Source organism: Agelaius phoeniceus, chromosome 26, assembly GCF_051311805.1.
Source record: "Agelaius phoeniceus isolate bAgePho1 chromosome 26, bAgePho1.hap1, whole genome shotgun sequence".
NCBI classification, from domain to species: domain Eukaryota; kingdom Metazoa; phylum Chordata; class Aves; order Passeriformes; family Icteridae; genus Agelaius; species Agelaius phoeniceus.
Genome location: NC_135290.1, coordinates 2940240 through 2953295, shown reverse-complemented (window position 1 = coordinate 2953295; position 13056 = coordinate 2940240). Strand labels below are relative to the sequence as shown.

General features: G+C 60.1%; 1 protein-coding gene across 1 annotated transcript; it reads left to right on the top strand.

The window, feature by feature from the left end:
- The first annotated feature begins 2297 nt into the window (after window positions 1-2297).
- RAPGEFL1 (Rap guanine nucleotide exchange factor like 1) lies at window positions 2298-13037 on the top strand. Its single transcript, XM_054649765.2, has 15 exons — window positions 2298-2896; window positions 4748-4826; window positions 5215-5365; window positions 5437-5534; window positions 6003-6115; window positions 6276-6443; window positions 6525-6622; window positions 6729-6851; window positions 7874-8052; window positions 9631-9721; window positions 10682-10732; window positions 10976-11063; window positions 11164-11228; window positions 11523-11577; window positions 12493-13037. Exons 1-15 carry the CDS (start codon window positions 2467-2469, stop codon window positions 12615-12617), a joined length of 1914 nt encoding a protein of 637 aa, XP_054505740.1. The 5' UTR covers window positions 2298-2466; the 3' UTR covers window positions 12618-13037.
- Window positions 13038-13056: the final 19 nt, after the last annotated feature.

Here is a 13056-nt window from a genome sequence, read left to right as displayed (position 1 = left end):
CAGCCGCCTGCCAGCCCCCTGCCCACGCCAAGCAGAGCTGGGGGCACACACCCCACTCCTGTCACACCCCGATCCTGTGGATGGAGCATCACGGTGAGCTCTGCCCTCCTGCAGCCAGGGATGCTGGTGGGCCCTGCCTGTGCCATGGTGGAAGGGCAGGGGGGACCCCAGCTCCCCCCTTTGCATCCCACCCCCTTTTCCCCCCTTCCCTTCAGGTCTCCCCAATTTCTGCCCTCACTTCTGGCAGTAGGGTGGGGATCCCAGAACAGTTCCAACAGCAGCAGGAGGCATCACCTTCCTGCCCACATTGCTGTACTACCCCATCCCTCCCCAGCGCCACTGCCTCAGTTTCCCTCCCTGGCAGCAGGATCAGATCTGAGCATAATCCAGGATTTGGCTCAGCCCTTCACAGGGACCTGATGGAGGAGCTGCCCCAATCTCATGGTGCTTCTCCCCTTCCCCAAATGCCTGAGTGCCTTCTCCCAGCACTGCAGCTGGGAAGTGGGTTAAAGCGCTGGCTTGGGGAGGGATTTTTCCCGGGGTGTAATTTTTCCCTCCTACACACGGTCTGTTTTGAGCAGTGCCTGGAGGCTTCGCACCCCCGGCTCGCTGCCGGGGCGGGGGAATGCGCTGGCTGCCAACCCAGGGAAGCGCCCGCTCCAGATCCCAGCTCGTTAGGAGAAATAACAGCAAATTAATTAAGCCAATAGTTCACTCTGTGCCAGCAGTGCCCCCATCCCTGCCGACACAGGGAGAGGGGATGGGACAGGCTGGATCTGGAGCACCTTTCCCAGGGGGAGTGTTGCCCTCAGCATGGCACAGTGCTCCAGGTCCCTCCTGCTCGTGTGGGCCAGTGCATCCCCATTGCCACCAGTGTCTCAAGGTCTCTCTGTGCCTCAGTTTCCCCTCCTGCTGTCAGGAGAAGCCCCTCTCTGCTTCAGGTGACTGAACCTGACCACCAGCACCATTTACACCCACAACCAAGAGCCCTTGTCCAAATGCAGTGGGGAAAGGGGATGGAGGAACTCAGCAGAGTGGGATTTTTTGGGGGTGTTGGATGGGCTGTGGGGGATCTGAGCGCTGGAGGAGCAGAGGAGGGACGTGCCGGGCCATGCCGTGCTGTGCCATCCCGACAGCACCTCATCCAGCCGGGGATGGGGATGGGGATGTGGGGCCGTGTTTTGCTGCTCTCCGGCAGCCGCATGGATGGAGTTGCCAGGCAACTGCCGGGTGGAGGCGAAGCGGGAACAAAGCGGGAACTGCCGGGACCCTCGTTCCTCCATCTCCACCCGAAACCCCTGGGCAGTGGGGCCCAGCAAAGGCCGTGGGGTGACTTGCTGTGTCCCCCCAAGTCGCTGCCACCATCCCAGCCCGGAGTTGCCGCAGGGCCGTGGTTTTGCAGGGGGACGGACCCGGGAGAAGGGGACTGGCACCTGCTGGCCTGTCCAGAGGGTGCAAGGCGGGGCTGAGGGCAGTGGGCATGGGCAGGATGGGTGCTCAGCACCCCGCAGGAGCGGGGCAGGAGGATCAGCCCCAGGCAAGCGCCACATCTGGCCCTGCCCTGCCCCAGAACCTGCCCCGGAACCTGCCCCGGCACGCCGGGGCCCGTTCCAGCCTGGCAGGCGGCGGAAATGGGGGGGTCTGGCAGCCACCCCGACCTGCCCACCCTGCCCGCGGGGCAACCCAGCCCGAGGGGGGTGCCAGGCTGGGGGATCTCGCACCCACCCCCGGCCTTTTCCCACGCTGCGGCGGGTGCAGAGAGCTGGGCTGGGGGTCCGGGGGTGGCTCACCCACAGCTGGGGATGCGCCCTCTGTGCAGGGGACACTGGGGAGGGGCAGTGCCATGTGCCCCTGGGCTGGCATGGGGGAACTGTGGGGTGTGCGGGGGGGAGCCGGGCACCACGGGGGTGTGAGGCAGCGGGGGGCTGTGGGGCTGTGTCCCCCGGTCGCGGTGTGTGACAGTGGGGGGTGACACGCTCCGGGCTGTGCCCCCCAGGCTGTACGGTGTGTGTGTGGGGTGGGGGGAGCGTGGTGGTACCCCGGGGATGCGGCAGGGCAATGCGGGGAGATGGGAGCGGGGGCGCGTACTGCATCACCTGTGCGGGGCTGCGGGGAAGCGGGGGGCGGGCACCGTGTGCTGCTGCGAGCCGGTGTCACCGCAGCCCCGGGGCGGCTTCGGTACCGAGTGCGGTGCTGCGGGGAGGGGGCGGGCAGCTGCCGTTGGCGGGCCCGGGGGCGGCGGTGGTGCGGGGAAAGGGGCGGGCAGGTGCCGGGGTCGGCGGCGGCGGGGCCGTAACGGGGCGGGGCGGTGCTGGCGGCGGGGCCGGTGTGGGGCGGGCGCAGCGCGCAGCCGGTGCGGGGCGGGCGGGGAGCGGTGCCGCGGCCCGAGCCCGAGCGGAGCCGAACGGAGCCGCCACCGCCGCCGATGGGCCCCTGAGCCGCCGCCGCCGCCGCGCCCGGGCGGCCATGAAGCCGCTGGAGAAGTTGCTGAAGAAGCCGGGCTCGCACCTGCCCGTCCGCCCCGCCGCCCCCCCGGGGCAGGTACCGGGGCCGGGGTCGGTGCCGGCGCCGCGGCGGCAGAGCCTGTCGCGCCCGCCCGCCTCCCCCGAGGAGCCGGCGGGGCCCGCGGGGCCGGTACCGGGGGGCGAGGGCCGCTGGCTGGAGCTACGGCCGCCCGATGCTCCGCTCCGCTCCCCTGAGGATCCGTCACCGGGCTGCGACCGCGATCGGGACCGGGAGCGGGAGCGGGAGCCGCCGAGCCCGGAGCCGCCGCCCGCCGCCCGGTGCTGCTGCGGCTGCGGCTGCGCCCCCGCCGCGCCCGCGCCCCCCGAGCGGCTCCTGGCCGCGCTCCTCGACCGACTGCCGGCGGCTGCACACGGGAGGGGCTGCGGGGCAGGTACGGGGCTGGTGCGGGGCAGGTACGGGGCTGGTACGGGGCTGCGGGACCGCCGGGAACGGCTGCGGGGGTGCCCGGCGTGGGGAGCGCGTGGATCGCGGGCGATGCGGCGGAGCCGGGAGAGCCCGGGGGCGGCCGCTGATTGAGGGGGGGATGCGCCGGTGGATGCTGGGGTGGGGGACAGCGGGGTGGGTGGGGGGACACTCGTGCCCGGTGAGGCGGGTGGCCCTGCACAGGGCACACAGCGGTGCCCGGTTGGGGTGACAAGGTCAAAGCTGTGTCGGGGCAGGGCGTCGGTGGCAGAGCGGTGGGCAGGAATCTGTGGGGTGAGCAAGACAGCACGGCAGAGGGGCTGGAAGGGGATGTGGCAGTGCCAGCTCGGTGGGGACCGGGGGTGGCCGAGCACCGGCAGTCACTGCAGCATCCACCTCCCGGTTGGATGGTCCTTAACATCCTCCTGGTGCTAAAATTAGCCCCGACGGGAGCTGCAGTGGAGGGGGGGCCGGTTGGATGCCCCTTTCCTCTGGCACAGGCCTCCCGGTGCTGTCCCACCGCGGCTGCCCGTGCCCAGGTGTCGGGGTGGTTTCGGTGTCAGGGCTGGGCGGGAGCCAGGCTGGCTGCAGGTGGGTGGGAGCCTTCCCACACCGCGGGGATCCCTGTCCCGGCCAATCTCCCTCGGCTGCCGGGAACCGAGGCTGTCAGGGACCCCAGGGCACTGCCAGCCCCCTGCTCCAGCGATGCCAGGGCCGGGATTGGGTGCAACCACCAAGAGGAGCCCTCGGGTAGGGGCGAGCCGGGACTGGCAGCGCCAGGTCCTGCCTGCACAAGCACGCTGCCAGGCCTGGTGGTGCCCGGGCTGGCAGGGAGCAGGGGGGCAGGAGCCAGCATGGGGGTCCCGACACGGGGAAAACATCCGTGTGAATCTGGGGTACAGCGTGAGTGCTGCAGAGGGATGGGGAAACTGAGGCAAGGATGGGGGGAGTGTTTGACTCCTGCCCCTCAGGCAGAACCTGGGAGGGGGCTGCACTCGGGGCAGGGGGCTGGGAGGGCTGGGGGCCGTGCAGCTGCACCCCCCGTGCTGGCAGTGCCCCTGTCCCTGTGCCCCAGACTGCGTGTCCCGCTTTCGGCAGCAGCTGATGCCCCCTGGGTGCTGTGCCCGGCTCGGGAGCGTCAGGGGATGCTCTGCCCTGGCTCGGCACAGCTCCGTGACCGGGTTAACGCTCTGGGGAGTGGCTGGGTGGATGCTCTGCACGGCCCCTCCGTGGGTCAGCTCCTTGGGCCTTGGAAGGGCTCCGGGGTCCCACCACAGGATCCCCGGGGCACCGAGGCTGTGCTGGTGCCAGGGACCTCGTCCAAAGGTCCTGGCAGTGACTGATGCCATCTCTGAGGGGCACAGACGCCGGTACCGGGCCCTCGGCTCACCCAAAACACCTTCCCAGGGCGGTGCCACCCGCGCTGCCCCCGAGAGCCCGGCTGTGGCACCCTCCCGGCGTGCCCCAAGCTGCCTGCCTCAGTTTCCCTTTGCCGTGTCCTGCTGTGCCCCACGGCCGGGCTCTCACGGAGCTCTCTCCCGGGTGTGCCGGGGCGTCGCGGCCCCGGTGCCGCCCTGCCGGCGCCTCTGCCCCCACACCGGCTCGGCCGGGCCCGGTTGCCCCGGGGCTGGGAGCGGGCCCTGAGTCAGCGCCGGCGCGGGGGGGTTCGCGTGGGGCTCGGCCTCTCCCGGTGTCACCCTGCGAATTACCAGGGCTCTCCTCACCCATCCACCCCGCCGGGCATGGGGGGTGTCGGGAGGGCTCTTTGGGGCTTAGGGGAGGGGGGTGTGCCCACATGTGTCCCCCCCTGTCCCCCCAGAGTCGCTGCTGGATGACATCGTGCTCACCCACTCGCTGTTCCTGCCCACCGAGCGCTTCCTGCAGCAGCTGCACCAGCAATATCCTGGGGGGCTTCGGGGGTGGGTGAGGAGGGGTCCGGGGCTGGGCATCAGGAGGGTGGGCCATGAAGGGGACACGGTGGTGGCACAAGAGTTGGCATCAAGGTGCAACTAGCAGGGCACCAGCACGGGCACCAGGGTGGCAAAACGGTGGGCATGGGGGTTGCAGGGAGAAGGGGGATGTGGGGAGGGCAGCAGGGTGCTATGGGGGGGTTCACAGGAGCACCAAGAAGGGCATTGGGGTGCCCACGAGGGTGGGCTACGGGTTTGGGGGCGAGCTGGGCAGTGTGGTGCTACCAGGGAGGGCACAGCGACCCTCAGGGTGCAGCGGGTGCTGGGGGGTGGCCGAGGGTCCCTCCTTGGCGTGGCACCTCCTTGACAGCGGCACCTTTGTGCTGGCGGCGGGCAGCCCCCCGGCGCGCTGGGAGGAGGGCTCGGGGCTGCGGCGCAAGCGGGCGGTGCTGGCCGTGCTGCTGCACTTCCTCGAGACCTACAAGGGGCTGCTGCAGGAGGAGGAGAGCGCCGGGAAGGTCATCAAGGTGGGGGTCCCCTTCCCGTGTCCCCCCCCTCAGTGTCAGGAGTCCCGGCCCTGACCCCTCTCGTCCCACAGGAGCTTTACCTGCTCATCATGAAGGACACGTCCCTGTACCACGAGCTGGAGGACGAGATCATCAAGCTGCACCAGCTCGTGGAGACTGTGGAGCTCAAGTGAGAAGAGGGTCAGGGGGTCCTGGGGGTGCCTGGGGTCGGGGGTCCCTGGGGCAACCAGGGGTCACCCTTGGTCAGGGGTTCCCAGGGAGGGCAGGGAGTCCTATGGGGTCTGGGGTCTCTGTAGGACAAGGTTCCCTCGGTCCTGAGGTTCCCTTTGGGTCAGGAGGTCCCTGGAGAGCGCAGAGGGTCCTGGGAGTCCCTGTGGGTCAGGGAGTCCCCAAGAAGGACAAGGAGTTGTGGCCCTTGGGGGGTGCCCAGGGGCTGGAGGGGTCACCCACCCTGGTGCCCTCTTGGTCGCAGATTCACATCCAACTTTGTGCCCGCCCCATGCCCTCAGCATGCGCAACCTTGGACCCCTCCCCACTGCACCCTCCTGTGCCCACCCTCCTCCTGTACCCACCCTCGGGTCTCGGGGTGCAGCCCCGGGGTCCGGGGCCCTGTCTGAGCCCTGTCTGTGCCCCCCAGGGTGGCCGACGAGACCCCCCCCCCAAACAAGCAGGTGAAGCCGCTGTTCCGGCATTTCCGCCGCATCGACTCCTGCCTGCAGACCCGGGTGGCATTCCGGGGTTCTGACGAGAGTGAGTGACTTTGGGGGGACCTGAGGGGGACCGGGGTCCCCTCCATGACCCACCACGGGACTGGCTCTGCTCCGTGCCCGCTCCGTGCCTCAGTTTCCCTGGCGGACAGTGCTGGGGCGCTGTGGGGGTGCCCGGCGCTGACCCCTCACCCTCTCCCCAGTTTTCTGCCGTGTGTACATGCCCGACCACTCGTACGTCACCATCCGCAGCCGCCTGTCGGCCTCGGTGCAGGACATCCTGGCCTCGGTCACCGAGAAGCTGCAGTACTCGGAGGAGCAGAGCGCCCGCGGGGACGCCCTCATCCTCGTCACCATGGCCTCGTCCGGAGGTGCCCGCGGGGCTGGGGGGGCTGCGGGCAGGGCTGGGGGGTCCCTCCCGGTGCTGACCCCCCCTCTGTGCCCCACGGCAGAGAAAGCGGTGCTGCAGCCCAGCGAGGAGTGCGTGTTCACCACCCTGGGCATCAACAGCCACCTCTTTGCCTGCACCAGGGACACTTTCGACTCCCTGGTGAGTGGGGACAGCCCAACGCCATCGCCACCACACCCTGTGCAGAGCGGGGGGACCCAGGGGCACCCTCCCAGCCCTGAGCGCCCCGTCTGGCGTCCCCTGGCAGGTGCCGCTGCCCGAGGAGATCCAGGTGGTGCCAGGAGACACCGAGATCCACCGAGCCGAGCCCGAGGATGTGGCCAACCACCTGACAGCCTTCCACTGGGAGCTCTTCCGCTGCATCCACGAGGTGCGGGGGGCCCATGGGGATGCGGGTGTGCGGTTCACATACCCTCTGAACAGACTGAGAATAATAATAATAATAATAATAATAATAATAATAATAATAATAATAATAATAATAATAATGATTCTCCCCCCAGGATTTTCCTGGGAAGCTGTGAAACGCTGTGAGAAAGCTCACAGAAAGATGAAAAACAGTTCTTATCTCCATTTCTGCGCTTGTTGTCCAGCACGTGTGGAATGTGTTATGGAGATTGTTTGCTAAAAGGGATTTCTTGATTAGATTCTAGTGAGAGTGTTTTTATTTCATTTGACCAATTGGAGCCATGTGTGTATTGGGCAAAGATGTTATATTTTCTTTAGTATAGATTTATATATATATATAAAAGTTTTATATTTATTTATTTATTTTTATATAGTTTTATATATTTTTTCTTTAGTATAGTTTTATATATTGTATTTTTATGTTTATTTATATGCAGTATTACATATGTATTTTTCTTTAGTATATTTTTATATATATTATAGTTTTTATATATATTTATTTATATATAGTTTTATAATTTTCTTTAGTACAGTTTTGTATATAATCATTATTTATATATATAATTATATACATTTTTCTTTAGTGCAGTTTTATATATATTATAGTTTTATATATATTATAGTTTTTATATATATCTATTTATATATAGTTTTATAATTTTCTTTAGTATATTTATATATATATTATCGGTTTTATTTATATATTTATTTATTTTTATATAGTTTTTTTTCTTTAGTATAATTTTTAATAGTATTAGTATTAGTGTAGTATAGTATAGCTTAATAAAACATTTGCTCAAACTTCTGCAACCACAGCGTCAATACCAATTACTCACCATCAGAGAATAATTAAAAAAAAAATTAAAATTTAGATTAAAAAAAGATTTAAAAAAATAGATTTAAAAAAAATTTATAAAGAATTTTTTAAAAATTAAAAAAAAAAAATTAAAACAATTAGTTTGCTACCATATGTGTCCCTGGCAGGTGGAATTTGTGGATTACGTGTTCCACGGGGAGCGGGGCCGGCGGGAGACGGCGAACCTGGAGCTGCTGCTGCAGCGCTGCAGCGAGGTGCAGCACTGGGTGGGCACGGAGCTGCTGCTCTGCGAGGCGCTGGGCAAGCGCGCCCACCTGCTCAAGAAGCTCATCAAGATCGCTGCCATGTGAGTCAGGGGGGCATGGGGGCTCTGAGCTGACCCCAAGGTGTTAGAAAGTCCTTTTCTCCCAGTCCCGAGAGTGAAGAAGAAGCCAAGACTCTTCTGTTCTGGTTCTCAAGGTTGTTTGTTTTCTCTTATCTATGACATTTAGTATAAAATAAAAAGTATAAAATATTAAAAAATTTAGTATTAAAAAATTTAGTATTAAAAATTAGTATTAAAAAATTTAGTATAAAATTAAAAAAATAAAGTAGATGTAGTTCTTAGTATACTAAAAACTTAAAATTTTTTATACTAAAATTAAATTTTTTATACTAATTTTTATACTAAAAAATAGTATTAAAAATTTAGTATTAAAAATGTAGTATTAAAAATTTAGTATAAGAAATTAGTATAAGAAAAATTTAGTATAAAATTTAAAAAATAAAGTAGACGTAGTTCTTAGTATACTAAAAACTTAAAATTTTTTTATACTGAAACTAAATTTTTTATACTAATTTTTAATACTAAAAAATTAGTATAAAGATTTAGTGTTAAAAATTAGTATAAGAAAAATTTAGTATAAAATTTAAAGAATAAAGTAGACGAAGTTCTTAGTATACTAAAAACTTAAATTTTTTTATACTAAAATTAAAATTCTTATACTAATTTTTTAATACTAAAAAAAAAAGTATAAAAATTTATTATAAAATTAGTATAAAAATTTAGTATAAAATAAAAAAAAAACAAAGTATATGTAATTCTTAGTGTACTAAGAACTACGTGTACTTTATTTCCAATAATTTTCCAATACCTATCACCTATGTGAGACATTCTGTCTCCACTCTAAACCAACCCAGAAGTGCCACCATCCCAGCAGAAGATGGAGGACAGGAAAGAGGAAGATTGGACACACCCAGATTCCTCCATCTTGCCTCTTGAAGCCCCATTCTAAAACCCCCAAAATTCTGCTTTTTCACCCTGTGACAAATGAATGATCACTCTACTCAAACTCTTGTGGCTTGTAAATCCTCACACAAAGTTGGTAATTGTTTCCAGGGGTTAAAATGGAAAGGACAAAAGGTGGTTTTGACTCTGTGCCAAGGTCTCTGAGCCCCCTGCCAGGGTCTCGAGCCATCCAGGGCAGCCAGAGCAATGTCCTGTATACTAAGAACTACGTGTACTTTATTTCCAATAATTTTCCAATGCCTATCACCTATGTTAGACAGTCTGTCTCCATTCTAAACCAATCCAGAAGTGTCACTGTCACAGCAGAAGATGGAGGACAGGAAGGAGAAAGACAGGACACGCCCAGATTCCTCCTGAACCCCCATTCTAAAACCCCCAAAATTCTACTTTTTCACCCTGTGGCAAATTAACTATCACTCTACTCAAACTCTTGTGGCTTGTAACTCCTCACACAGAGCTGGGAGTTTTTTTCCAGGGGTTAAAATTGAAGGTACAAAAGGTGTCTTTGCCTCCGTGCCAAGGTCTCTTGGCACAAGCCCTCCAGGGCAGCCAGAGCAATGTCCTGGGTTCCAATGGGGGGGCACGGGGGGGCTGCCAGGGGGTCCCTGGGGTGTCCCTCACGCTGTCCCCCCCCAGCTGCAAGCAGAACCAGGACATGCTCTCCTTCTACGCCATCGTCATCGGCCTCAACAACGCCGCCATCAGCCGCCTGCGCCTCACCTGGGAGGTGAGCAAGGGGGTGCCCCCACTTCCACCGTGCTCCCACACCCTCCTGCGCCCTTCTGGACACCCCCAGGGGCTCCCTGAGCCTTCCCTGGGGGCACCAGGGGTCACCCACCCACCCAGGGGTTCTCAGGGAGGGCAGGGACTCCTGTAGGGTCGGGGGTCTCTGTGGGACAAGGTTTGCTTCATCCTGAGGTTCCCTCTGGGTCAGGAGGTCCCTGGGGGTCCCTGTGGGTCAGGGAGTTCCCAAGAAGGACAAGGAATTGTGGCCCTTGGGGGTGCCCAGGGGTTGAAGGGATCAGGAGCAGCCCGCCCTGGTGCCCTCCTGGTTGCACCTTCACATCCAACTTTGTGCCCCCCTCGTGCCCTGACCCTTTCCTGGGTGCTCCCAGACCATCCCTGGGTGATCCTAAACCATCCCTGGGTGCTCCCAGGACCCTTGAAGTGCCCATGCCCACACCTGGCTGCTCCCAGACCCCTCCTGGGTTCTTTCAGACCTTCCCTGTGTGTTCTCAGAACCACCCCCAGGAGCTCCCTTCCCCCTCAGTACTCCTGGAACTTCTCTGGGTGCTCCTGGACTGCCCCCGGATGCTCCCAGGATTTTCTGGATGCTCCCAGACCACCCCTGGGTGCTCCCTGACACTGCCCAGGTGCTCCCAGGACCCTTGGAATGCTCATGCCCACCCCTGGTTGCTCCCAGACCTCTCCTGGGTTCTTCCAGACCCCGTTTTGAGTGCTCTGGAACCCTTCAGGACCTCTCACCCCCATCTCAGTGCTGCCAGGACTCCTCTGGGTGCTCCCAGATCACCCCTGGATGCTTCCAGACCTTTCTGGACACCCTCAGATGCTCCCTGACCCTTTCCTGGGCTCTCCCAGAACCTCCTGGATGCTCCTGCCCCTCTCTTAGTGCTCCCTGGCCCTGCTGGATGCTGCCCACCCTCTCCCCCTTTTTTTTGTCTTCCAGAAGCTCCCAGGGAAATTCAAGAATCTGTTTCGGAAGTTTGAGAACCTGACGGTGGGTGAGAGGTGTGGGGGCTGCTGTGGCTGTTTGGGGGGGTCCCCAGGCCTCCCCTGGGGGTTTTTGGGGTGCTGCTGAGCAGGGCTCATTCCCAAGGTGTCCTAGGGTGTCCTGGGGTGTCCTTGCCCCTCTCCCCCAGGCCACCAACCCCATATCCATGGCCACCAACATTGGGGGGGATCCAGGGCACCCCTGGGGACCCCCTCCCCCCCAAGCCTGACCCCCCCCATTGTCCCCCAGGACCCCTGCAGGAACCACAAAACCTACCGGGAGGTGCTGGCCAAGATGAAGCCCCCGCTCATCCCCTTCGTGCCTCTCATCCTCAAAGGTGAGGGGCGGTCTCAGGGGCTTCCCCTGGGTGGGTTGGGGTCCCTCTGACACCCCATGGGACCCCCCCCCCCCTCCCCATCACCCCCTCTCTCCCCCAGATCTGACCTTCCTGCATGAAGGCAGCAAAACCCTCCTGGACGGGCTGGTCAACGTGGAGAAACTGGTGGGTTCCAGGGGGGAATGGGGCAGAGAGACCCCCAGGATGAGGGCAGGGGGGAGGGGACCCCCCGAGGGGCTGGAGGGACCCCCCTGAGGGGCTGGAGGGATCCCCATTCCCCGAGGGTTTGGGGTTCCCCTCTCTGGGGCCTGGGAGGATTCAGGGTGTCCTGGGTGCAGAACAGGATCCAGGGGTGTCCCTGAGGCTGGGGGGCTCTGCAGAAGGGGTCAGTGGTCCCTGGGGGCCTGGGGTGGGGTCTTGGGGGGCTGGGGCTGACTCTGGGGTCTCTCTGTGTCCCAGCACTGCATCGCTGAGAAAGTGAGAACCGTGAGGAAGTACCGGAGCCGCCCCCTCTGTGAGTGGGGGGACGGGGCTGGGGGGCCCTCCTGGGGCTGGGGGGGCCCTGCTGGGGCTGGGGGTCACTGCCAGGGCTGGGGGGGCCCTGCTGTGGTGAGGGGGGCACTTCAGGGGAGGCCCACATGGCCCTGAACCTGTCGTGCTGGCCCTGAGGGATGGGGAAGTGTCCAGAGCACCCTCACAACTCTTTGTCCATGTCTCTGCATCCCTAAATCCCTAAATCCCTGCATCCTCACCCCTTATCTCTTCACTCTGCATCCCTGAATCCCCATCCCTTCATCCCCGTCCCCACATCCCCATTCCCACATGGGCATTCCATCCCCATCCCTTCACCTGCACTCCCTGCATCTTTTCCATCTTCAACCCCCACTTTCACGTTGCCATCCCCATTTCCTTCCTGCATCCCCTCCATCCCCTGCATCCCCACATCCCCTCCATCCTCACATCCCTGCATTCCCACCATTGCCTTGCCATGCCTGCCTACTTCCATCCCTCTATCACCATTCCCACATTCCCATTCCCAAACTGCACTTTCCCATCCCCATCCCTCCATCCCTCCATCCCCACATCCCCTCCATCCCCACATCCTCACCACTGCCTTGCCATGCCTGCCTACTCCCATCCTTCTCCCTCCATCCCTCCATCGCCATTCCCATACGCCCATTCCCACACCTTCATCTTCACTCCCTCCATCCCTGCCTCCCCTCCATTCCCATGCTGCCATCTCCCATCCCTCCATCTCTGCCTCCCCTCCATCCCCATCCTCTCCATTCCCACATTGCCATCTCCCATCCCTCCATCCCCATTCCCACACTCCCATCTCCCATCTCCCATCCCTCCATCCCCATTCCCACACTCCCATCTCCCATCCCCATCCCTCCATCCCTGTTCCCCGTTCCGGGGCCGTTCCCAGGCCTGGAGCTGGAGGCGTCCCCGGCCCAGCTGCAGACCAAGGCCTACGTGCGGCAGCTGCGCGTCATCGACAACCAGAACCTGCTCTTCGAGCTCTCCTACAAGCTGGAGCCTGGCAGCCAGTGAGGGGGGGCCCACCCGGGACCCCCAAACCCCGGCACCCCCCCGGGGGGCCCGGAGCCCCCCAGCACTGACGCACTTTGCCCAGCCCCGGCCCTTGGATGCTGCCCCCACCCTTGGGGGGGGGTGGGGGGGTGGGTTTGGGGACCCCCCTGGCGCATCCCCCTCTCCCCCCGCCCCCTCCCCTGGCTGGGGCACAGGGGTCCCTGGGGGCGGGGGGAGGCCCATGTTCCTCCCCCCCATCCCCTCTATTTTTGTATGTGTGGCCTGCCCCCCCTCCCCTCCCCCCAGACGTGTATATTTTGTACCGCCGCTGTCCGGAATTGTACATTTATTTTTTAAGAAAAAGGAGGAAAAAAAGGCCAAAAAAAAAAAAAATCAAGCTGGGGGTGGGGCGGGAAGCCCCAATAAAAGTCTGTCCCGGCACCTGTCTGTGATGTCATGG